Source organism: Cibotium barometz, chromosome 25 (genome assembly GCF_041138505.1).
Source record: "Cibotium barometz isolate CiBa-2024 chromosome 25, ASM4113850v1, whole genome shotgun sequence".
NCBI lineage: Eukaryota > Viridiplantae > Streptophyta > Polypodiopsida > Cyatheales > Cibotiaceae > Cibotium > Cibotium barometz.
Genome location: NC_141070.1, coordinates 25,794,281 through 25,821,032, shown reverse-complemented (window position 1 = coordinate 25,821,032; position 26,752 = coordinate 25,794,281). Strand labels below are relative to the sequence as shown.

The 26,752-nt window shown below is 45.5% G+C and overlaps 1 protein-coding gene across 2 annotated transcripts; it reads left to right on the top strand.

The window, feature by feature from the left end:
• The first annotated feature begins 416 nt into the window (after window positions 1-416).
• On the top strand, window positions 417-26,163 carry LOC147624404 (protein SHOU4-like). 2 transcript variants are annotated; one of them, XM_086819391.1, is made up of 5 exons: window positions 422-672; window positions 901-1,963; window positions 24,403-24,558; window positions 25,136-25,347; window positions 25,481-26,163. In XM_086819391.1, the coding sequence occupies exons 2-5, from the start codon at window positions 1,001-1,003 to the stop codon at window positions 25,671-25,673; spliced, it is 1,524 nt and encodes a 507-aa protein (XP_086675517.1). In that variant the 5' UTR covers window positions 422-672; window positions 901-1,000; the 3' UTR covers window positions 25,674-26,163. The 2 variants fall into 2 exon arrangements, with proteins under 2 accessions (XP_086675516.1, XP_086675517.1); XM_086819390.1 differs by having other exon boundaries at window positions 417-1,963.
• Window positions 26,164-26,752: the final 589 nt, after the last annotated feature.

Sequence of the window (26,752 nt, the reverse complement as noted above, 5' to 3'; positions counted from 1 at the left end):
AGGAACAATCCCAAGAGACCAAATATGATCTATCCGACGGGAGTGAGATTCGAACACAAGACTTGTTGAATAACAACTCCATGAGCGAGAGAGAGAGAGAGAGAGAGAGAGAGAGAGAGAGAGAGAGAGATGGACGCAAAAATAAGAAACTAAGAACTTAGAAGTGTGAAATTATGACATACATAATTATAGTTAAGTATACTTTATATAAATAAATAAATTATATAAATGCATGTAATTAAATACCTAAATATTATATATATAACATTTAAATAGAATTATTATTAACTATAAATCAACAATAAATAGTTATTAAAATATTATATATATATATATATATGTTATAAATCAATTATATATGAATATAAATAACTATGGGCCCATTTTGTTCCTATAACGAACGGGCGGAAGTAAACCGTACTGTCGGCACACAGTAGGGTGTTTGCGAGGGCCCGCCCTAGCAGCAGCTCTAGAAGAAGGAAAGGTGCAGACAGAAACAGAAACCCTAACTCCCTTGACGCTGTCTCCGTGTATGGCTACAGCCGCCCTAGCCCGCCACCAGTAGCAGCTCTAGAAGAAGGAAAGGTGCAGACAGAAACAGAAACAGAGGAAAAGCCGTAACGTTGCAGAGGAAACCCTAAGTTGTCGACCCTTTACATGGCCCTGCCCCAGGTTTGATTTCCCTATCTCCATAGCAAAGCTAGCTGCTGTAATTGTTGTTGTTTTTGCTCCTGTTCGTGGTGGTGGTGTTTGTTCTCTTGTTGCTGTTGATGGTGGTGGTAGTTGTCAGTGTCTGCTCCCACATTTTCTTATGACCCTCCCTATTAGCCCTTCCCTTCTCTGCAAACCCTGAATGCATATCTCAAGGCTGCAAATTCTGAGAGCATCACCTCTGTGCAGATAAAATCAGAGCAATACTCCTTCCTTGAAGTTGCTACACCCTAACCCCAACCTGAGCCTTCACCTTAACCCTAACTGTGGTCCATTCTTGCCCTCCGCGATGACTAGCAACAGAGTCCATCAGCTCAGCAATGGCCTCTACATCTCCGGTGCACCTGATAAATACAAAGACCGAATACCTACCATGACCTCCACGGCCATGCCATACACAGGAGGTGATATTAAAAAGTCTGGAGAGCTTGGCAAGATGTTTGATATTGTGGTGGAGGCCCCAAGGTCGAAGAAATCTGGCCCCAGATCTGAAGGAGCTCTCCTAGCAGGCTCTTTCCCAGCTGCTTCTTCGAAGTCTGGTCCCTTATCAAACCATGGCAACCTCCCTATGAGATCATCCTATTCGAGCTCTGACCCGCAGGGTTTATCAGTGCCATCACAAGCAGGAGGCAGAGCACGGCAGGGCTCACATTCAGGGCCACTTTTTAGAAATTTGGATCCTGCAAATGCCAAGAGTGGGGTACCTGCAAACCCTAATCCTAAAGGGGTTTTGGCAGGAGCAAATTTGAAGAACTCCGGTCCTCTCTCTTCTGATGGGGCAACCCCGGGCATGGTGCGCCAGAATTCCGGCCCTCTGGCTCCAAATCTCCCAGCCACAGGGCTCATAACATCTGGCCCTATCACGTCGGCCCCCCTTTCTGCTTCTAGAAAGTATTCAGGCCCCTTGGATGGTCATGCTTCTGCTGCCAAGCTGGCAAGCAGCATCAACAACCATGCCATCAACAACCTCAGCAATGGTGAAAGCTATTCCTTCAGAAGGACTTTTCCTCCAGTGATTCTGTGGACTGTCATTCCACTCTTTGTGGTTGGCTTTATTGCTGGTGGCTTCATTCTGGGCGCTGTCCAGAATGCAATCTTGTTGATCGTGGTTGTGTGCCTTCTCTGTGCCATTCTGATGCTGCTTACATGGAACACTTGTGTTGGAAAAGGGGCCGTAACTGGATTTGTTGCCAAGTATCCCTATGTCAGTTTGAGCCAGGCTAAGGATGGCCAATATGTCAAAGTTACAGGGGTAAGTGCCGCATGTTGTGTATGCCTGATTTCTGCACCTAAAGAAGAGCAGTTTGTGTATATAGGTTTTCTCTAGGAAAGACTGCAACTGTTCATGTATAGTTTTTTGGGGCTTTTGCTCAACTTTCTCATGTGGTCAAGTTGCATGCGTATGAAATAATGCATGGATGTTTTTTGAAAAGTCTCATGAGATGGTGAGGTCAATGTGAGCGAGGAAAGTGCCTCCATCAGGGTTGGTAATGGTATGGAATGTTCGTTTTCCCTGCCCCTCTGTGTGTGTGTGTGTTTTTTTTCAAACCACTATGTAAAAATGAGAACCAACTTGGGCGATCTCTCTAAATTCTTAAAGCCAGGAGAAAAACTTAAAAAGTAAACAACTTTATTTAATATTTGTGATTTCCTTAGAGAAAAATCATAACGAGATGCCCATACCACTTGGTTAGGGGTAAAAATTTCATTTGAAGAGACCACGGACAATGAGCTTCCCCAAAAGGGCTTGGCTCTTGGTCGTTGCCGGGTCAGTGATGCCAAGGCCTCCCTTGTAAGGAGGCTGAAGGATGATCAGCCATGCCACCTTGTAAGGAGGCCGAAGGATGACCCGCCATGCCACCTTGGCGTGAGTTGCCTGCTCGTTTCTGCCACCCACAGGAAGTTTCGAATGAGTCACTGGATCTGTCCAATGAGAGAACGCCCATCATGAAGTGATGTACCACATGGTGGCTAGGAGAACCTGGTTAGCTAAGCACCACTCATCCAACCAAAGAGAGTCGAGCTGAAACATCTATATCCCTTGGAAATCCACTGAAAGGCCTCAATTGGACTCCAAATCTGGGTGGGAGATGTGCCAGCCCAGAAACTACATGACTTGTTCTAATTGATGCGGGCACTCGAGGTGAGGCAAAATTCCTCTCTGGTGATAGCGAAGGGCTGGAGGTTTCCAAGATAGGTTGCTGTGTCATCGGCAAACTCTACATCCAAAAGCTCCTCCAAGGTGTGAATGGGTAGGCTGATGCCGGGCGTGCCTTGCGGAAACATCTCACCGCCTTTGCAAGGAAGAGGAAGAGAAAGGGGGCTAGAGGGAAGCCCTGTCAAACGGATCAAGAGATCGGGAAGCAATCTCCTTGCGCCTCCTGAAAGATAAAGTGGGCTAGGGGGCAGCCGTGACAAACTGATAAAGCGATCGGGAAGCAATCTCCTCATGCCTCCGAAATGAGAATTGGCTATGAGCGGAGGAGTAGAGGTCGGAGACCTGTTGAACCCAAGAGGCTGAGAATCCCATGTGCACCATGGTACCCTCCAAGAAAGGTGAGTCCACCCTGTCATTGGTGTTCTCAAAGTTAAGAAGGAGAATAGCTTTATCCTCCATGCTCAACTGCGAAGAGGTGGTCGCCTCCCAAAAAGTGAAAGAGGTTATCCAAGATGCTCCTAATCCGGATGAAACCTGTTTGTGTGCATGGATGAGAGCGGGGAGGTGGGGCTTATGGTGCAAGCTGATCGCCTTGGCAGGGATTTTGTAAGCTGTGCTGAGAAGCGTGATGGGGTTTTACTTGCAAATCTCTGTGCTGAGAACCGTGATGGGGTTTTACTTGCAAATCTCCGTCCAATCCCCACCCTCTTTGGGGATAAGGTGGATGAGGCCATCGGCTAGCCTCGCTAGGAGAGAACTTACCCACATGAATGCTGGCCTTCACAAGATCCCAACGATGCAAGAAGTGTTAAGACATCTTTCTTTGTGGTGTCCTATTTTAGCCTTTAGGGCTGACCATGTTAGCTAGAGGGGTTGGTCACCCCTCACATCATATTCCCACTTTTTCCCTATTTTATGGAGTCATTAGGTTTTATTCCTAGTCATGAGGAGCTGGTCAGCTGCCCCTATTTGGGCATATATATAGCTGGGCCTTCCCTCTCTCACATTCATTGCTTCGTGCCTCTTGCATGCCTTAGTGCCTCTGCATATTGGCTTGCTGCAGTCCCTCACATACGAGGTCATCTTCCCCTCTTGCTCGGGACTTGTACCAGCATGTGTTTCTTGTTTGGTTGATATTGAGGGCAGGTATCCACTTGCGTTTCTCTCTCTCTCTCTCTCTCTCTCTCTCTCTCTCCTATGTTTCCACTTTCCCATCTTCCGCTTTGCATTCCTTCATTGTATCAGAGCGCTGGAAACTTGTAGCATTAGTTGCTCCCTTCTCTTTCTTGCGTTTTTTTTTCTCAGATATGCTACTGGTCAGTTTGGCCTCTTCTAGGCATGTAACTGTTGCAGTTTTGTGGTCGATCTTCATCAGCATCTGTCCCTGGGACTCATGTAGTGCTGCCTGCTGTGTGCAGGGCAGCAGCAGTGTATTTGCTGCATTTTTTCTCCTACAGGCTTGTTTGCTGATGTTGGTTGGTTGATGTGAGGCTTGGTGGTACCTTCTAGGATCTGCGTTTTCAGATTCTGCCTTATCTACTGCCCCTTTCAGTTCTGCGTTTTCAGATTTGCAGCCATGTTTTGCCGCATTTTCTGGACTGTTCTTGCTCTGGTAGCTCTACCTTCACCTGGGTTTCATCATTTGGACCTGAAGGTACCGTCTCTTCAGTGTTATTTCCTCATTTGAGGTGTGGAAGCTGGTTGGCCTGTATTTTCAGGTTTGCAGCCTCTCTGTTGGCTGCGTCTTCTTCTCCAGTGGACACATATCACTTGCAGAGGGGGTTTTGTGTGGATTGTGGCTTTGGTGACAGTTTGGTACTTGAGGACACTGAATTTTCTGATTTCAGTCAGCGTTTTGCTGATTTTGGAGCATCTATACCTGTGTTTTGTTCCTGGCCTACACAGTTCCCTGGTTTCTTCACGTTCCTTGCCTTTAGTTGGCGGTGGAGTGAGTGCTGTTTTTTGCTAGAAAGCAGTGTTTTGGCTGTGTTTTGCTTCCCAAAGGAGTTTTCTACACCCAGAGGGGGCCCATCTCCAACTATTTCACTTGAGGATCAGTTTCGGGAGCTGTTTTGTATCTGTGGAGACTTTCTTCTGTGGTTGGAGTTTGCTGATCTTGGAGGAGAGTAGTTCTTTCTTGATGAGAGTAGTGATCTTTTCAAAGATCTTGAGCATAGTTTATTTTATCCGAGCCTATGTTCTTTGGAGTGTTTGCAGAGAAAGGAGGGTGTTTTGCCTGTGAGGTGTGATCCTTTCACATAGTTACCAATTTACTAACTAATCGATCCTAATACTAATTACAACTAAAACTAAAGCTCTATGATTAAACTCTAACCTAGCCTAACCTAGACTAATGTTTACCTAATGCACTTTATTGAATTAGTTAATCTAGTCCTATAATTAGGTTAATGCTAACTAATGCGAAGGTAAGCTAACTAACAAATAAATACTACTAATTGACACTAGACTAAAAACACTAATTAGTACTAGAAAATTTAATACAATTAGCTTAATAATGCACTAACGTCAACAATTAATTAAACATTAATGCACTACCTAACTAATAGACTAACTTACTCTCAAACACACATAATTAATCACAAACATACACTAATTAATACTAAAACAATCAAGAAAAAACCATAACAAAAATACCAAATCCAACAAATATCCTTTTGAATGCTTGTTTTCCCTCAAAGCATGCTCACACATGGGTCTTTCACCTTGTGGCAGCCTAACATAAGAAGATCATTTGTTTGTTGCTGATTCTTGGGATCTGATTCTATGGAAAGAGTCTTCTGCTCTCAATGATGCTTTTGAGGACTTAGTTACCACTGTAGTTTATATTCCTGCTTCCCTTCCTCATTGTACCTCTGCCTGTCTTTGTGATGCTTTTGAGGATGCCTCTCCACCTGCTAGTTTTGCATTTGGTTTGATGCGGCGTGCTGGAGGATGGACTTTTGGACCCGGTGGGATGCTTTGGATCTGTTGTTGCTAGCCGTGCCTTGGACACAGTGGTACTTCTAGAGTTCTTTGGATTTGGATCAGAATCAGGTTGGGCTTGTACGAGTCCGACGACATCATTTTTCAAAGGGGGATGTGGAGTCCTTTCATATGGCGATGCCCACCTCAGTGGAGTGTGCTTATGTATAGCATTGGGCAACTCATGGTACGGAGTTTGAGCAGATGGACCCCATCTTTTCTTCAGTCTTTACATCTTGTGATGCCGACCTTTCTCGAGGATGCTTCTTTTCAGCGTTTGGTAACTCTTGTTTACAGAGTTTGAGGAGATGGACTCAGAGGGTTCCAGTGAGGAGCAGCCTGCTTCTCCCTGGATTGATTAACTACAGGATCTGATCTTGGTTGGTTATGAGGTTTTATAGACCTTCTCCAGGTTGGAAACATGACATTCGTCTTTGGGGAGTGTTCTTACACTTGGAAGTGGAACCAGAGGAGCGGTGTACTTGGCAGCTTGTTCTATTGCTTTTGTAGCTGAGTTGCTGAGGAGATTGCTTGTGGAGCTTTCTTGGTACTTGTTGCTGCAGTCTTTCATCTTTGATTGAGGACGATGTCTCTGGCTTCGTGGAGTTCACTCAGCATCCGGTGTGCTGAGAGGGGGTGTTAAGACATCATCATCCCCTTGCTGCCAGCTTTCTTTGTGGTGTCCTATTTTAGCCTTTAGGGCTGACCATGTTAGCTAGAGGGGTTGGTCACCCCTCACATCATATTTCCACTTTTTTCCTATTTTATGGAGTCATTAGGTTTTATTCCTAGTCGTGAGGAGTTGGTCGGTTGCCCCTATTTGGGCATATATTGTAACATGGAGCGGAAGTCTTTGTATTGGAATCACACAAATGCTCACAGTCTTCTGTATCCTGAGTTTCATGAGTGTAGCAATCCACTTTAATCCTTCAAACTTTAGAGAGATAAGAGAGAGAGAGAGAGAGAGAGAGAGATCTGAACACCGTATGGGGCCCCCTATCCCGTTATCGAGATACGGCGCGGGTTGGGGACGGAGGGGACGCCTTGGGTAGATGCGTCACAAGGGGACGCCGTCCCGGGAACAGTGGAACGGGCTACGCAGGTCGGGGACGGGACTGGAACGGGACGGCCGCGGGGCACTGTTTTTTTTTTCGCTGTTTTTTTGCGTCGTTTTTTTTCACTTATTTTTCCGCTATTTTTCCCCCACTTTTTTTTTTTTTTGGCTTTTGCCCGTTGCTTTCCTCCCGTTGGTGGCTGGCAGCTGCCCGTTGCTTTCCTCACGCTGGCTGTCCTAGCTGCCATCACCCGTGACCTGAGCCTATAAGGCTTGTGCTGAGTGCTCTCCTCTCTCTCTCTCTCCCACTCACTCTTGGCCAGCCGCCCCACTCTAGAGCTTAAGGCTTAAGCAACAAGCGCTCTAGCCTCTCTCTCTCTCTCTCTCTCTCTCTCTCCTAGTGTCCAGGGCCAGGCCCCACTCCCTCACTCTCTCTCTCCCACTCCCTCTGTCACCAGGAGGTGAAACTTTTTGTAGTTGTTTTCCTTATTTACATTTCTTTATAAATATATATTTTTCTTTTCTTTCTCTTTGGTTGCTGTTGCTTTCCCCCGGGATCTCTTGGAAGGGCTTGGGCCATTGCAATGTCAGAATGGGTCAACTAGTGGGACTTTGAACCAGTGGTTGGCTAAGCCTGAGAACTACACTGAAAGATGAATGACAGTGTCCAGGACATGGCCACTGAATGAGGGTATAGGCCAGTTTACACTACTAAGTGGCCGCCACCGAAATGTGAATGTATCTTGAATTCTAAGCAAATTTTGAAGTGACCATAGTGGTCAAAGATGGTCAGGAGACCAGAAGGAATGCAGATGACATCATCCCTAAAATCTAGGAAACTGCTATTTTTGGCAGTGTCGGAATTGAAAAGTGTTCGCGTCAGTTTGTGCGGAATGTCAAGGGGACCAAAAGCTGACAAAGGACTGTTGTGAGAATGTGAACCAGTCAGGAGATTTTTAGCCTGGAAGATTGCATGTGGAAAAGGCTTAAAAATGTGCCAAGTGTCAAGTGTCAAATTTTGGTACATTTTCCTCATTGAGAAGAGGGAAGCGTGGGAATTTGGGAAAAGAGGCTCATTTGCAGCAATCGTGGTGTTTTGTTGCAGGAAAGCCAGCATTTGTGGTGCACTCCCTTGCTCTACAACTCATGAATTGAGGGTTGAGCTTGCTCCCCACAGCCTCTCTCTATCTTTCTCTCTCTTGCAGACTATGGAAATGCTCTCATCAAATAAAATTAGGTACAGTTGTGTGAATTTTATGCTTATATGCAAAGGCTAGTTGCATCCTTGAACAGGAACAGGTGTAGTTAGTTCCTACACCAAAGCAGGGACAGAAGAGGGTAATAACCTCTTCAAAACAATGCTGTTTCAGCACTGTTTAGGTGCTGTTTTTGGGCTGTTATGTTGCCCGGTTGATGCCAAAATGCAGTAGGACTTTGCTAAAGTCCTCCAGGACAGTGCAAGGGTTATTTTGGGCTGAAAACAGAGCTGAAAACAGGTCTGTGCAGAAAATTACAGCAAGCTGAATTGTGATGTTTTGGACTCCATTGGGTAGCTTGATGCCTATGGAAGTGAGCCTGTCAGTTGGGACTCATTCTGAGATGTTATGGAACAGTTTTAGTGCAGTTATGCTGGCAAATTTCTCCCAGAATTTGTAAAACTCTGCTGATGCAAGTAGAGTGCTTTGTTGCACTTGTGCTTTGTAAATTCCAACCTTTTAACAATAAAGAAATACCGCGAGGGGCGCCGGACTTTGGGGCCAATGTGTTGTTGAGTGAGGGAGCGAGGATTCTGTGATTGTGTGTCTGAGTAAGTCCAGGTTATTTGTGAATGAACTACTGCTTTATGTGTCCATAGACCGGTTTTATGGTTTCATTGCCGGGATAGGGTCCTCTTTTCTGCAAGAGCCCGGACACGGATTGGATTGGGTGAACAAGAGACACACATAGTGAGGTACAACTGATTACAGGTGGAAAGAGTACGGTCTCTTTCTTTGGATACAGGTTCCCTTAAACTTTCAGTTGACAGTATGACAGACAAAGGGAAAGGCAAGCTCCCTGCTGTCACCAATTGGCCGACCATTTGGTCCATCTCCAGTTCTTGCGTCTCGTTCACTTGAGGCCAGGCCAGTGTCTTGTGTGAAGAGGCCAGTATTTTGCTGACATGGACGGGAGCCAGACTGGTGCCACCCGTGTGTTAGCAGGATGGTGTCGTATGGACGGGAGCCAGACCAGTGCCACCCGTGTATGACCTGGACTGTGTTCGATCCATGGGATTGTCACGCCATGGAAGAGCCAGTATTCGTGCCGTGTTTTGCCTATGGGACTGTCACACCATAGGGAGACTCGTGCCTGGAACTGTGTCTTACCTATGGGACTGTCACTCCATAGGAAGACCAGGTTTTTATGTTTTATGTCGTGCCAGTTTTGTGCCGACAGATATTTTGTACTTGTTCCATGAACGGGAGATATGTCCATGTTACTATTTGCACATGCACCCATATTTTGCATGTTTGAAATTGTTTTCGCATGACATGTATTTGTGTGTTTGCCTGCTTGACGTGTTACTTACTGAGCGGGGACGCCTGCCAGTGAGTCGTGAAGTCTGCTCTGTATTCTGATGAGTTTTGGTGCATGTGAACAGGTGGTAAGTATGTCGCACTTGTTGTTTTTAATATTTTATTCCTAACCTTTGTTTTATAAGGTCAAGTGTTCACATTCATTTAAAAGTGGGCACCCCCTTTGGGCACCCACTTAGGGGCCAAGGTGGGGAGCCCCACTTTTAAGTGAGTGTGGGGGTGGGCATGGTCACCTACCCACACTAGTTCCCCCCACATGCATGCGTGGAAATCTTTAGTTGTAACTCCACATTAATTTTATTAAAAAAAGCTCCCTTCTTCAAGCGTGAGGATCCATCGCTTCTACCTGGCGTTTTTTTTTCATCACCCGGTGATCACCTTGGCCGGCTGTTCTATCATCTGCATCGCCAGGCGGCTGCTTCATCACCCACACAAGCGATTGCTTCTCCCTCTCCTACCAGGCGGCTGATGTACTGCTGTGCCTAACCCTTCCAGGCAACACTAAAGTGCTGCAGCTGCTCCCACAGGCGACTGTATACTGCAGCCAGGCCATTACAGCAGCACAGAGGCGACTGTTTCTACTCAGCGTGCTGCCTCTGCTCCTACAGGCGACAAAATCACTGCTGGCTGCGCTGCTTGTTCCTTTTTTGCAGGCCATCGTGGGTCACCTCTCCTGTGCGTGAGCTCTCCTGCAGGCTGCACGTCTTCACCAGCAAAATATCCCTTTTCATCTCCTTTCCTACAGGCAGCTACTCTCCTTGGCGACAGTACCTGCAGGCTGCCTCTTCTCTACCGGCTGCACCTCTCCAAGCTGCGCATGCCCCGACAGGCGGCTATGGCTATGCGCTTGTGTTCCGGCCAGTAGAACACTGCCCTCAGGCAACTTTGCTTGAGCTCCTCCACACTGCAGACAGGCATCTCCTCCCTTGCAAGTGGATGCTTCTTCTCTCACAGCAGGCGGCTGTACCCTTTGTGGTGGTGCTTGTCTTGATAGTTCTACACGAGGCAACTCTTTCTTCAACAAGGGTGGCTTCATATTCTACACAAACACCACAAGTATTGGTTTTCTATCAACCATCTACAAGTAAGTGAATTTCAGATTCCAGTGAAGTATTTTATGTTTAAATCTGTTAAAGGATTCATCCCTCTACGCCCACACCCGTTCGGTGCCGGGTTGTCCAAGCTTTATTGGAGAACCTCGGTCCAAAGGTGCTGAGATCGGGAGAGCCAGGCGTTAGTACGAGAGCGCCTGTTTGTGCGTGGTCTCGGAACACCAGTGAGGCGCTCTCCGCGGAGTCCAGTGAAAGCACAGGACCGTAGAGATTGGACCACACTAGTGGTCGTTTTGCTTCGAGCTTCTACATCGAAATTCGAGCCTACTTGTTTGGTACTGTTTTCATATGTACATGGACATTATCTGGTTCTTGAAACCGATCCCGTCAAGTGGGAAAGACTCCGTTGGACACCCACACGCTTAATAGCACAACTTTAAAACCACAAATATGAAATGGACAACTTAAAACAACTTGAAATTTAAATGAAATGAAATGGAAAGATGGACACCAGCACTGGGGCCGGAACGGGCCGACCCCCCCCCCCAATAGAGGGGGGGGGGGTCGGCCCGTTCCGGCCCCAGTGCTGTGCTGGTGCCGGAACGGGCCGACCCCCCCCCCTCAATAGAGGGGGGGGGGTCGGCCCGTTCCGGCCCCAGTGCTGGTGTCCATCTTTCCATTTCATTTCATTTAAATTTCAAGTTGTTTTAAGTTGTCCATTTCATATTTGTGGTTTTAAAGTTGTGCTATTAAGCGTGTGGGTGTCCAACGGAGTCTTTCCCACTTGACGGGATCGGTTTCACCTGCCGAAGAGAGTTCCTCTTCTACTCATAGACAGCATATAGAGGTGACAGGTGCCCAGGTGTCAGCCTCTGCTCGGATGGAGCCAGTAGTACAGCCAGCCTTGTTAGAGGAAGAACAGGAACAAGAGGATTTATTTCATGCGCAGCTCCTGAGCATGGTTGGTACCTTTGAACAGTTGGTGAAGAATCCCAGGATGAACAGGTATTTGCACTCAAGGACAGGGGATTCCCAGGCTGAATCATCTCAGCATGCAGTTGAGAGGGCACAGGAACAAATGCCAAGGATGCCACAGCATGTAGAGCAGACACCAGCAGTGGCAACTGATCCAGTGCAGCATGTCACACAGGCACAGGTACATGCATTTAATGGCCAGGAAAGTAATGTGCAAAGGGTCATGCCGACCATTCCTCCATTCGTTGCTTTCCAACCCGGCTATTTTGGTGGTGGGTCTGTTTTCCAGGCCATGGCTAGGCCTCCCACAGTTTTACCAGGATTGATGTCAAGAGGGTCACCAGGAATGATGCCTATGGAAGTTGTGAACCCTCTTTATGCCAATATAGGTGTGCAGCCCGGATTTCAAACTTATTTTAGTCCACCTTTGGGGCCCGCAGCACCTGTCAGTGTGGCTGAATTTTCTCAACCTAGTGGAGAAAGAGTAGTAAGGACTGATGCAGAAAAGGTGCAAAAGGATTACAAAGAAGGAGGTCAAGTAGTAAAGTTTGAGACTTTCAGTGGGATGCAGGACAAATTGAAAGCGCTGACTTTCATTCAGCAGTTTGATGCAGCATACACTGGGGGTAACTTTACAGAGTCTTCTAAGGTGCGGAAGGCTACTACTTTCTTGAAAGGTAATGCATTGCAGTGGTGGACTTCACTGTTGATGCAAGGACAAGCACCTGCTACATGGGTTCAGTTTAAGCAGCAGTTCTCTTTTGCCTGGCTTACAAATACTTTTGAAGTGGATGTTATGACAGCATGGCACAAACTTGATGTAGCCAACTGTGTAAATTTGGAAGAATATAATAAGAAGTTTTGGGATGCACTCTTGCCAGTAACTTCCTACAGAACAGTGCCATTGTCAGAGCAAATAGAAAAGTATTGCTGTGGTTTGCCCAAAGAAATCAGGGATTATTGCATTAAGACCAATGTTTCTAATATGACTCAGCTCATTGAGAATGCAAACATGGCTAATGCATTGCTACAGGGAGGTTCACGTGGCTTTAAGAGCACAGTGAATAAGGAACCTCAGGGCAAACAGGAACCAGTTGTGAAGAGGGATTTCCCACCTATACCATTCTATAGAAAGAAGCCATTTGAGAAGAAGACTTGGCAGTCACAACCTCAGAAAAGTGTTGGTCAAGGCAAAGGACAGAAGAGGCCACTATATGGCAAGTCATTTGAAGAGAGAAAGGCATTGATGCAAGCTGGGAAATGTTTCATCTGTGAACAGAAAGGGCATATGGCTGCAAAATGTCCACAACAGCCAGCAAAAGATGCCGAGGATAAAGAAGGGCCACTCAAGAAGAAGACAATGCCGAGTGCAGGATTGGTACCTGACATGGTTGGTGACCAGCCATGTGATAATGCTACAGAATTGTGCACAGCATGGGGTAAAATCAGAGATGCTATAGTGCTGATTTTCTTTGACCCTGGTGCTCGAGCCAACTTTATTTCACCGGCATTGGCAGCCAAGTTGGGAATTCGTGCTGAAGAGATGGGACCAGTTGGACAGGCTGATTTGGCATGCCCTGGGCATTCAGCTCCTGTCACTCCTATACTTGGCAAACTTCGCATGCATATACAGAGTTATGTGGACACAGAGGACTTTCTTATCATGCCCTTGTGCAAGGATGTGATGTCCTGTTGGGAATTCCATGGTGTCATAGGAAACATGCAGTGTTGGATGCTTTGAACAGGGAAATCACAATTGTACATAGGGACAAGACTCATGTTCTGGATGTGAAGCTGAAAGGAGAGTCAGTCCCAGTTATTTCTGCTTCTGCTATAACTTCAGTAATGAAAAATCATCTTTCTGTGTACTTGGTTTTTGCAAAGCAAGTGAATGAAGTTGAAACTGATTTGTCTACACTAGACGAAGGTAGAAAAGCTTTCTTGGATACGTTCAGAGACTGTTTTTCAGAGTCTTTACCAGGAGAGTTACCTCCTGAGAGGCCAGAGGATCATGCCATAGATCTTATTCCAGGGTCTAGTCCGCCCAATAGGCCACCGTACAGGGTTAGTGCAGCCCAGCAGAAAGAGATTATGACACAGGTTAATGAGCTGTTAGAGAAGGGACTAATTCAGCCCAGTACTTCCCCATTTTGTTCACCTGTGTTACTAGTACAGAAGAAAGACGGTTCATGGCGAATGTGTATTGACTACAGAGCCTTGAACAAGAACACGATCAAGAATAGATTTCTGATTCCGCGCATAGATGATATTCTTGACCGTTTGCAAGGAGCAGAAATGTTTAGCAGGATAGATTTGAAGAGTGGGTACCATCAGATTAGAATCAGACCCGAGGATGTGCACAAGACCGCATTTCGCACTACATTTGGTCTCTATGAGTTCTTAGTCATGCCCTTTGGATTGACAAATGCTCCTGCCACATTTAACAGAATGATGGACAGAATTTTCCGTCCTTACAGAAGCTTTGTAGGCACATTCTTTGATGACATGATAGTCTATTCAAAGAGTGAAGAGGAGCACAGAGACCATCTGACAGCAATCTTTAATGAGCTGAAACACAAGAGATTGCTCATTAATGGCAAGAAGAGTGAATTCTTTCTGGAAGAAATTCACTTCCTTGGGCACATTGTATCAAAGGATGGTGTCACAATGGATCCTGCTAAGATTGAAGCAATCGTTTCATGGCCAGATTTACAGACTGTGCATGATGTTCGTAGCTTTCTTGGCTTATGCTCTTACTACCGCAGATTTGTAAGGCATTTTGCAGAGATTGCTTCACCATTACATGCGCTTGAAAAGAAGGCCATTAAATGGCAATGGACAGATAAAGAGAAATCATCATTTAGATGCCTGAAACAGAAAATGACTACAGATCCTGTGTTGACATTGCCAGATTTGTCTAAGTCATTTGTTGTGCAGTGTGATGCATGTGGGAACAGCATTGGTGCTGTCTTGATGCAGAATGGCCGAGTCGTGGCATCTGAGAGTAGAATACTCTCTGACACTGAGAAGAACTATCAGATTTATGAGAAAGAGCTGTTAGCTGTGATCCATGCACTTACCAGTTGGAAACACTATTTGCTTGGTGCTGATTTTGTTGTGCAAACGGATCATCAGACGCTCAGATACTTTCTCACACAGGCAAAGTTGTCAGAGAAACACATGCGCTGGGCAAATTTTCTGTCAATGTTCCATTTTCAGATAGTGCATGTGGAAGGCAAGAAGAATGTCGTTGCAGATGCATTGTCTCGCAAACCACAAGTGTCAGCTGTTTCTATTTCTTATCACCAGGAATTGGATGATATGGAAGAGCAGTATGCCAGTGATGAAGATTTTTCCAGAATCTATGAGCAGCTAATGAATAATCAACATCATGATCACTATTTTCTGAAAGACGGCTTTCTCATGATGCATGGAAAGCTATGTGTAACTAAGCAGTTAAGGCCGAAAGTAATGCTAGAAAGTCATGCTCCACCATATGCTGGACATCGAGGCATTGATGCTACAGTGAAAGCGGTTGAGACTTTCTTTTATTGGCCAGCTTTGAGACGTGATCTTGATGCTTATGTCAGATCTTGCCTAGTATGCCAGAAGGTCAAGTTTGACAGACAGAAGGCACCTGGGTTATTGCAACCACTGCCTATTCCAGAGAGACCATGGGAAAGTATTGCCATGGACTTTATTTTTGATCTTCCAAGGACAATGACAGGGAATGATGGAATCTGGACTATAATATGTAGATTCAGTAAGCAAGCACACTTCATTCCTGTTAGAAAGAAGATAAAGCCCGAGCACATGGTTAAGATTTTCATGCAGAATATCTTTAAATACCATGGTATGCCACAGTCTATTGTCAGTGACAGAGACCCAAGGATGACTAGCTTGTTTTGGAAAGCATTGTTTGAGAATATGGGCACGACCTTGAAATTCTCATCTTCTTTTCATCCTCAAACTGATGGGCAGTCTGAAGAGGCTAACTCTACTGTCTTGGATCTGCTGAAATGTTATGTGTCAGAACATAAGGCAGCTTGGGAACATTATTTGCCATTAGTAGAGTATGCTTACAACAATACAGTGCATTCCTCTACTGGCAAGGCGCCTTTTGAAATTGTTGAAGGTGGCAAGAAAGTACCTCCCATTCTGTAGACAAAGGATAAGATATTTGAAGCAGATCGGTATGTTGAGGGATGGCAAGAAGCGTATAAGAAGGTCAAATATGCCTTGGAAAAGTCACAAGCTAAGCAGAAAAGAGCTGCTGACATGCATCGTCGAGAGCTCTTGTTTAAAGAGAATGACTGGGTCTTATTGCGCTTTGAAAAGGCACGACTGAGAAAAAGAAAGGGCAAGGAACGTCTGTTTCCTAAGCTGAGTATGTGATATTATGGTCCTTTCCAAGTCTCAGAGAAGATCAGTGATGTGGCATACAGGCTGAAATTGCCAGACACTTGGAAGATCCACAATGCATTCCATGTGAGCCTATTGAGACCGTTTATTGGCAATGTGCCAGAAGATATAGTGCCAGAGGAACAGCCTGAAGTGGAGGAATTGGATGAAATTCTAGTTCCTGAGCAGATTCTAGCCCATAAAGACAGAAAAGTGAAAGGACAAGTTGCAAGAAGATACTTGGTGAAATTCAGAAATTATTCACCAATGGATGCTAAATGGATGGATGAGGTTGAACTGGCTGATTCACCTCAGTTGATGCAACTTTACAAGGAAGCCTTCCTGTTAGAACCTGCAGTGGTTTAATATGCTTTTTGAAGCTGAATTCTAAATGACCTGTACATTTGTATTATATGTTTGGCAATGTACAGTTTTGACATTTGTTGTCAATGACTTAATCAATGAATGAACTTTCAGTGTTTTGAAGTTGTATCTGTTACGCTTCAAATGAATGATTTACATGTTGTGACACTAATAGTACAAGATATATGCTATCGCCCTGTGTTGCATCCGGAAACATGTATTTGAAAGGCTTGAACCTGTGATGGCACAAATGGTAGTGGGGAATTCCTATCATCGCCCCGTGTCATCCGTTGGCAGGAGATACATGCGATGACACTAATCACCTGGGGAATCTGGTGATCGTCCTGTGTCATCCGTTTGCATGTCGACTTGCAATCGAGGTCGCTTGCTTCTTTCAAGAGGGGGGTATGTCACCAGGAGGTGAAACTTTTTGCAGTTGTTTTCCTTATTTACATTTCTTTATAAATATATATTTTTCTTTTCTTTCTCTTTGGTTGCTGTTGCTTTCCCCCGGGATCTCTTGGAAGGGCTTGGGCCATTGCAATGTCAGAATGGGTCAACTAGTGGGACTTTGAACCAGTGGTTGGCTAAGCCTGAGAACTACACTGAAAGATGAATGACAGTGTCCAGGACATGGCCACTGAATGAGGGTATAGGCCAGTTTACACTACTAAGTGGCCGCCACCGAAATGTGAATGTATCTTGAATTCTAAGCAAATTTTGAAGTGACCATAGTGGTCAAAGATGGTCAGGAGACCAGAAGGAATGCAGATGACATCATCCCTAAAATCTAGGGAACTGCTATTTTTGGCAGTGTCGGAATTGAAAAGTGTTCGCGTCAGTTTGTGCGGAATGCCAAGGAGACCAAAAGCCGACAAAGGACTGTTGTGAGAATGTGAACCAGTCAGGAGATTTTTAGCCTGGAAGATTGCATGTGGAAAAGGCTTAAAAATGTGCCAAGTGTCAAATTTTGGTACATTTTCCTCATTGAGAAGAGGGAAGCGTGGGAATTTGGGAAAAGAGGCTCATTTGCAGCAATCGTGGTGTTTTGTTGCAGGAAAGCCAGCATTTGTGGTGCACTCCCTTGCTCTACAACTCATGAATTGAGGGTTGAGCTTGCTCCCCACAGCCTCTCTCTATCTTTCTCTCTCTTGCAGACTATGGAAATGCTCTCATCAGATAAAATCAGGTACAGTTGTGTGAATTTTATGCTTATATGCAAAGGCTAGTTGCCTCCTTGAACAGGAACAGGTGTAGTTAGTTCCTACACCAAAGCAGGGATAGAAGAGGGTAATAACCTCTTCAAAACAATGCTGTTTCAGCACTGTTTAGGTGCTGTTTTTGGGCTGTTATGTTGCCCGGTTGATGCCAAAATGCAGTAGGACTTTGCTAAAGTCCTCCAGGACAGTGCAAGGGTTATTTTGGGCTGAAAACAGAGCTGAAAACAGGTCTGTGCAGAAAATTACAGCAAGCTGAATTGTGATGTTTTGGACTCCATTGGGTAGCTTGATGCCTATGGAAGTGAGCCTGTCAGTTGGGACTCATTCTGAGATGTTATGGAACAGTTTTAGTACAGTTATGTTGGCAAATTTCTCCCAGAATTTGTAAAACTCTGCTGATGCAAGTAGAGTGCTTTGTTGCACTTGTGCTTTGTAAATTCCAACCTTTTAACAATAAAGAAATACCGCAAGGGGTGCCGGACTTCGGGGCCAATGTGTTGTTGAGCGAGGGAGCGAGGATTCTGTGATTGTGTGTCTGAGTAAGTCCAGGTTATTTGTGAATGAACTACCGCTTTATGTGTCCATAGACCGGTTTTACCCTCTCCCACGGGCCACTCTCACTCTCTCTCTCTCCCCCACTCCCTCACTCTCTCTCTCTCTCTCTCTCTCTCTCTCTCTCGTCTCAACCCGCAAGCTTTCTCTAGGCTCTAGGCTCTCCCACTCTCTCTCTCTCTCTCTCTCTCTCTCAACTTTCACCCTCTTTCATGGCATCTTCTTCACAAGCAACCTTCGGCTCCGCACGTCGTGGTGGTGCTAGAAGAGCCGATGGTTGATCATGGTGGGAAGAGGTTAATGCCAACCGCCCTGGGAGTGGAGGAGGTTCACGCGCGTGGTCTTGCAAGCTTAGTCCCTATAGGCGGACGAGTGGGTCAGACAAAGTGAGAGCCCACCTTATGCATGAGTCCAGGCACGAGGTTCGATTTTGCACGGGAATCACATCGGAGAAGAGAAGGGAGCTTCTTGAGCGCATTGCCGGGCATGAGGCTTTGAGGGCTGCAAGGCCGGCACGTGTGGCTGTGGATCCTGCGGCATTTGTGACACCACTTGAGGGGTCTGTTTCAGGGTCAGGGGGTGCACCTACCACATCTACACCACGGCCACATGGTGTAGGTTCCTTTGCGATGCCCACACCCGCGCGGCGACAGAGTACACTTGAGGGAAGTTGGGATCCTAAGAAGAAGGAAGAGGTTGATACAGCTGTGGCTCGTTTCTTCTTCCATGACCATATTGCTTTCCATACTGCTAGGTAAGCCTTGACTCTTCCCTCTTAACATGATTTTTCTAAGTTTCATTCTTGAAAGTTCACTTGTTTCTTTTTGTAATCAGATCCGAGTACTTCAAGGCTATGGTGAAGAGGATTGGGGAGTATGGTCCAAATTACACCCCCCCATCATCAGAGTCTCTGCGCACCACATTGCTCGACAAGGAGAAGCGCCTTGTCGAGCAAGTTGCAGAGAACACAAAGCGGCTATGGGCAAAGAATGGAGTGTCACTCATTGCAGATGGATGGAGTGACACACGAACGTGGTCCATCCATGGTCTTGTTGCATATTCCCGTGGCGAGATGTACTTTATTGCTTCACATGATGCCTCAAGGATAGGGAAGAGTGCAGACGTGCTTGTAGCAGAGTGGGCAAGTGGCATTGAGCTCATGGGCCCGGAATGGGTGGTGGGTTTTGTTGCAGATGGCGAGGCTGCAAATAGGGTAGTTGGAGCTATTATTGAGGACATGTATCCACACATGACTGTGTCATATTGTATGGCACATTGTTTGAACAATCTTTTAAAGGATATTGGAAAGCAGTCATGGATTGAGCCAATCATTCAGGAGGCCAATCAAATCGTCACATTTGTCTTGAACCTCCAGTTCCTCTGCCACGAGTTCTCCAAGAATCAAGGCTCTCACTTCTCAAATACTCAGACATCCGATTTGCCTTCAACTTCTTGATGCTGGCCCGCTTGAGGGAGTGCAGTGGTGCATTGAGGCAGCTCTTCATCAGCAACGAGTTCACCACTTCTGCATTGGCTTCAACAGTCATAGGCATATTATGCAGGGAGCATGCAGAGAACACTTCCTTTTGGAAGGATGTGAAACACATTGATGCTATGGTGAGGCCTATTGTCCACTTGTTGAGGCTTGTAGATGCTATGCAGCCATGCATCGGGAAGGTGTATGAGGCAATGGATAGACTGATAGAGAAGTTGCAAGAGTTAGAGCCCGATGAGGACAGATACGAGGAGATTCGTTCCTTATGTGTGACGAGGTGGAACTTCTATGTCTTTCCTATGCATGCAGCTGCATATATGGTGGACCTTGAGTTTGAGGGTAATGGACAGGAGGGTGACAGAGAGGTCAGTGGTGGTTGGAGGCGTATCTTGGATCGTCTAGTGCCAGATGGAGGCATTAGGCGCAAAATCAGAGACCAGCTTGCTGCATATAGGTCCTTTCGTAGTGCTTTTGGTTGTGCGGATGCCCAGGAGGATAGGTTGAAGGTTGGGGCTGCTTTGTTGTGGGAAGACTATGGTCCAGCTGGGCCTGAGCTGCAACACTTGGCTGTCCGCATTCTCAGCCAAGCTGTAAGCTCCTCTTGTTTGGAGCAGCTTTGGAGTTCTTACAGACATATTGCATCAAAGAAGAGGAACCGCCTTGGTGTAGAAAAGGCCAATGATCTTGTCTTAGTAAGCGCAAACTTGCGAATGCTTTGCAAGGGTGCGACTCCAAAGGCAGATCCCTTTACTCAGTGGGAGATGGAGCAGGAGGAGGAAAATGAGCAGGTGGAGACACAACAGAGCCCAGAGGATGATGCCACTACCTTTCAGACTGGTCATGTAGGCAGCCATGATCATGACGCCAATGAAAGCTTGGGACAACTTTAATCTTTGTTTCATGATACGCAAATAGACCCAATCCCCTTCCTTGAAGTGGACCTCTGGTCTAGACTTATTCGCCTGTCTGCTATATGCTTCCTGTGCTTTGGTCAAGCGGTCCTTGACCGACTCAATGATCTCGGAAAATGCGTCCGTGGTTTTATTAGCCTCTAGAGATGGAGACACCAATCTCGTCAAAAGAGAAGAGAAACGGCGACCAAAGGCTGCTTCATATGGAGTCCGTCCGACACTGGATGAATGAGTGTCGTTCAAGATAGCCTGGACCAATGGAAGATAATGTTCCCATTTGGACTGTTGGTCATGACAATATGACTTGAGAACATCAAAGGCCAACTGGTTATAAATTTCTGTTTGGCCATCTGTCTGTGGATGGAATGCACTAGACAACTGCAACTTGGTTCCAAAGTTTTCAAACCTCCAGAAATGCGAGGTAAACTTGGAATCTCTATTTGATGTAATGGTGCTAGGCAAACCACAAACTAGGTACCAATGCTTGAGAAACAGATGGGCTACGTCCTCGGCTGTGGCCGTATGCTTGCATGGGATGAGCATGTAGAATTTACTAAAGCGATTCACAATGGTGAAACACTGAGTGTTACGGGATCTAGTGGATGCTGGTAGAGGCCCTACAAAGTCCATAGATATGTCGATGAAAGGTCCGTTTCGGGGATAGACAAAGGCTGAAGTAAACTAGTCTTCTTTGTATGTGGAACCTTTACTTTTTGACAAATCTTACAGGTTTGTACATGTGCATAGACATCACGCCTCATCTTTGGTCAATAAAAGGACCATTCTAATTTCTCGAGGGTACTGTTGATACCCCTTTGTCCTCCAACTAAGGAGTCATGGGCATCATGGAGAAGAGCGGAACGCTTTTCCCGAGTGACACAGAGGCGGTTCTTGAAGAACAACCAACCGTTCTGGACTGAATAATGGCTTGGCTCAGAATTGAGGGCCAAACTGTATTGAGTACCAAACTCAAGGGAGTCGACATATTGGTCTTTCATACTATCATAGTCACAAGGGACGAGGGACGGGGACGGGGGACGGGGGATGGCCATAAGAAGGAAACGGGGACGGGGGAGGGAACGGCACTCAAAAAATACTTTAAAAAAAAAATAAATTCTACTCTACACTTATTCTACTTTGGAAATATATCAAAATGAGCACAAATTTACACTAAAATGGTGAGCTTTTGAGTCATATTAATAATTAAGTAGATACAAAATGAGTCATGCCTCAAGAGTCAGGACTAAGCCTTAAGGAGGCAGAATACATGGACGGACTCAAATGAGTCAATGACAAAAAAGTGCTAAAGACTAGAGGCTAGAGCTAAGTAGTAAGGCCCATGAATCATGATCCATGAATGATCATCCACGTGAAGTGCTCGTCTCATGGTCATGGGTAGCTTGTGCCAAAGAAGCATCAAGCTCATCCTCAGTCTCATCCTCACTGGCATGCTGCTCCTGCACCTCATCCTCTTGTTGCTCTTCTTGTTGACTCATCTCCCACTCGGTGAAGGAATCTGCCTTCTTGGTCACGCTCTTGCAAAGCATTTGCAAGTTCGCGCTGACGAAGACAAGGTCATTGGCACGCTCTACCCCGAGTCGGTTCCTCTTCCTAGAGGCAATGTGGCTGTAGGTACTCCAAAGTTGCTCCAAGCAAGAGGAGCTGACGGCCTGGCTAAGCATGCGGATGGCAAGCTGCTGCAGCTCCGGTCCATCCGAACCAAAGTCCTCCCACCATAGAGCAGCACCAACTTTGGAGCGGTTAACCTGTGCATCATGACAACCATAGGAGCCATGAAATGACCTGTACATAGAAAGCGGTCCCTGATCTTGTGCCTAACCGATGCATCAGGCACAAGACGATCCAAGATGATCCTCCATCCAGCACTCACCTCCCAGTCGCTCTCTTGCTTGTTGCCTTGGAATTCTGGGTCCACCACATAAGCTGCTGCATGCAATGGAGAGTAGTAGGAATTCCACCTTTCTAGACACAAGGCATGGATCTCCTTTTATCTGTCTTCGTCAGGCATGAAGTCTTTCAACTTCTCTATCATGCGATCCATGGCCTCGTAGACCTTGCCTATGCATGGTTGCATAGCGTCTATAATCCTCAATAGGTGGACTATAGGCCTCACCATAGCATCTGTGGTCTTCACACGCTCCCACCAAGAGGCGTCATCCGCCACACTCTTGGACAGTGTTTGTACGGGACTCTTGCATGGCGACAAACTCGTTGCTAAGGAAAAGCCCCCTCAAAGCACTGCTACAATCCTTCAACCAACCCAACATGAGAAAGTTGTAGGCAAACCGGGTGTCGGAATATTTGAGGAGAGAGAGACAGGACCTTTTGTTGAACTCATGCCAAAGTCTTTGGTGGTTGAGGACAAAGGAGACCATGGTGTTGGCCTCCTCAATGAGCGGGCTGATCCATGGTAATGCCCCGATGTCCTTGAGGAGGTTGTTTAGGCAATGAGCCATACAAAAGGACACCGTGACATGTCCATACGTACCTTGGAGAATAGATCCAAGGGTATGCACGAGATATAGCATCACTTTGTGTGTGAGTTGATCATGGATGGAGAGGTCAAGCTGGTCTATTGCCCACCAAAAAAATGAAGAATTGTGCGTATATCTTCACAAAGGCTCTTGGGAGAGATTTGGGGAAAACTTGGCATTGGAGGGGGGTGTTGGAAATCAATGCTCCACCCTTGTCATTGTGACTGTGCGGGTGATGGGTTGTCTATTTTGTAAAGCCTCCGTTACAAAGGAGCAGCCGTTTTGTGTTGAGCATGCCTGGGCACCGACAGTGCCCAGTTTAGACACTAGGGTTGGCCAGAGGTGATCGGATGGGTGTGAGACAGTTTTTGTAGACTTGGCACCATACCAAGTAGGATGCATGTAAGTGTGGATTGATAAACCACACCTTGGGGCAGAAGGAGATTTTCTCGGGACATCTTGTCCCTGGGTTGCAGGGCTCGAATGGACACAGACAATCTTGGCTGGGTTTGGAAGGTGTGCTAGTGAGGTGATGTGGTCGGCGTCCATCTAGACCAGTTGTAGGGTGGCCCAAACATGGGCCGATCTATGATACGACCAATCTTGGGTATTATATATTGATGCATGTTGAGATCATTGAGTTGAGGTCTATCTTCATGACATTCTGCATCCGTGAGTGCATGACATCCTCAGTCTCAAAGTCCACCGAGATTGCCATCAAAGATCTTTGCCAAAGCGCACAGGCTGGCAGACACCATCAGTTTGTAATTTGGTTTGCAACAGTAATCAGTATTATTCTCCCTCTCTTGCATCAAGTTTTTTGTCTCGCAGAAGATTCTGCTGTTTGTGTGAGAGCACAAATCGTATTTTACAGCCCATGCATTTGCCGTCCTCCGCTGTGTGTTTCCAGTCTCCTGCCATGTGCTTGACTCAGGCCATGAACAATAACTTTCATCTTAGCGCGGTGTTCATCCAAACAACTTTTAATGTGTTCTGGAGTTGTGATTGTTAAATCTACCAAAAAGTTTGAAATGTTCCTGGTTTGGTGCCTTTGAATGTTTCTTTAGTTTGTCTCTCCACATGGGTTGTTACTTGACATTGTTCATAGACTCCCTTATTGGTGTTTGACCAGTTTTTGCCTATTTTTTAGCCTTGGTCCTGTCTCACCATTTTGACCATTCTTGAGAAGTTTCAAGCAGAGTTTGACCAATCTTGAAGTTTAACCGAGCAGATTAGGGTTTGACTTGTTGACTCTGTTGTTGACAAGGGTCAACTTTGGTTGACCGATTTGGGATGAACATGCTTTACAAGTAATTTTTTAGCTAAGTAGTTGTATGCAGGTGTGTGAATGCTTAGTCTGTTTTGGATGAGTTGGTGATTTTTTAGTTGAAACTATTGTTGTGTTGCTAGGCATGTCCTGAACGATCTTGCATAATACATTCGTCCTTGTTTTTCAGGTTGTCACATGTGGGAGTGTGCCTCTGGAAACATCCTATCAGAGAGTATCTAGATGCGTCTATACATCCTCTGGACTCTATGAGTACAGAGCTTTCAAAGCAAAGCCTGCTAGACCAAAACATCGAACCTTTACTTGGGGATTGCGATTTTTAGAGGCAAGTACATTGTTATGCCTTTCCATAAAAGCTTAAAAGAGTTGGTTTTGAGGTCCAAGCTTGTTTCTGTATGAAACTTAACAATCATTTGTAGCTCCCCTCTCTCTTTTAGTCAGGCAATAGGCTTCACAACCACCAATTTGGGCTCACATGTGCATACATGCACCATTTTGGGTTCACGTCTACATACGTGTATGTGTATATGCATGTATGCATGTATTTACATACATTCCTGTATATGCGTATGTGTATATATGTGTACTTCTGTACATGCATGTTTACATATGTATGTACATCACGAGTAGAATCTCTCTTTGATTCTCCTTAGTAATGCAGATGAACTAAGATATGTGTATATATGTGTACTTCTGTACACACATGTTTGCATATGTATGTACATACACGAGTAGAATCTGTCTTTGATTCTCCTTAGTAATGCAGATGAACTAAGATATGTGTATATATGTGTACTTCTGTACACACATGTTTGCATATGTATGTACATACACGAGTAGAATCTCTCTTTGATTCTCCTTAGTAATGCAGATGAGACCTAAGATATTTCTTTTTCATGCAGCGCCATGCAGTTGACTTCTACATCTCGGACTTTCAATCAGGATTGAGAGCATTGGTTAAGGCTGGCTATGGTGCTACAGTAACAACTTATGTGGAGGAGAATACAATTGTGGACATTACCAAAACAAACAGAGAAATCCCTCCACATTTCTTGCGCTGGCTCACAGACCGTAATCTATCCAGTGATGATCGAGTGATGAGACTTAAGGAAGGGTATGCTCCTGAATTTCCCTTAGTCTCAAATGTCAGTTTGTCCGCTGTTGTGCCTTCCGAGAATGCAGAGTAATGCGTTTGTGCCTTCTGAGAATGCAGACTAATGCGTTATATGGGTATGGGTGGAGGACAGGTATATCAAGGAAGGATTTACAGTAACTGTCATGGGGGTTGTGCAAAGAAACGAGAATGTGTTGATGATTGTGCCTCCTTCAGAGCCTGTATCTACTGGTTATCAATGGGGTAGATGCTTTCTGCCTGCTACTATGGAGGGAATAGTCTTGAGCTGTGAAGATACTTCAAAAGCTGAAGTAATACCAGTTTGAAGTGCAGCTAATTTCTGATCGCCACCGTATTTTATTGTTTAGTCTAAGCTTTTTCTCCATGGTTTCCTTCAGCACAGTGCTACTAACGGATTCTTACTTAGTAGGTTGCAGTATATTTGGTGGAGTGGACATACCATCATATCATCAACTGCAACTTCGGCAGATTTTTGATAGTTGCCCAGCTCCTCCAAATAAGCTTGTAACAGGGCCAACAGTTTTTCAGGTTTGCGAGGGTCCTAGATTACACAAAACTGAAGACAATCATGAATTGCTTCTAGTCTAAGAAAGCTTATTCTCTGTGATAATTGTTGTACAGAGAGAGAGTAAAAACCATGATTTTACCATCTTGGAGCTGTATGATAGGTGGAAATACCACAGGCATGGGCTACCTCATTGTATGTGGAAAGATAACTGTAACATATGTGCAAAGATAGTTGTAACATATATGTACTGGCAAAATGGTTTGTTAATGAGTATACTTTTTGTGACTACATTACGATGGTAAAAAGCTTTGAGTACAATATGATGCTGTTTGATTGCTTATGATTGCTCTGTGTGTGTGTGTGCGCATCTCACCATGATCGGTCTTCTTTTCGTCAATCTTGTGGAGGCTAAATGCTGCTCACATGGGCATCTAGATGTTGCTGCTAGCATTGTTGGCTATAGACGTGGTGGCCACCCATTAGTCAGGTGAAGAGCAGCGTTTAAACAACTGGTGGAAGGCAGGGATAACATGTAGCAATCAAGGCCTTGACATACACAACTTTTGCTTGCTATGGATACGACACATGATCTGAATTTGAGTGTCTACTCTCATGCAGATATCACATGATAAATCGAATATTGTACACAAGATACGACACAGCACGTGCTAGTCCACTCTTATACTCACTGTTAACTTAATAAAAAAGGACAATTCTGATACTTCCCTCCCTCTCTCTCTTTTACTCCAGCCTCATAAATTTCCCATTCCCACACAGTCTTTCACCAGTTTTATTCAATAAAGGTTTGTAACCCCTAACCGGTGCACTCAACGAATACATACATGGCAAGAATTTAATAGCTGGCGTAGTATGTGC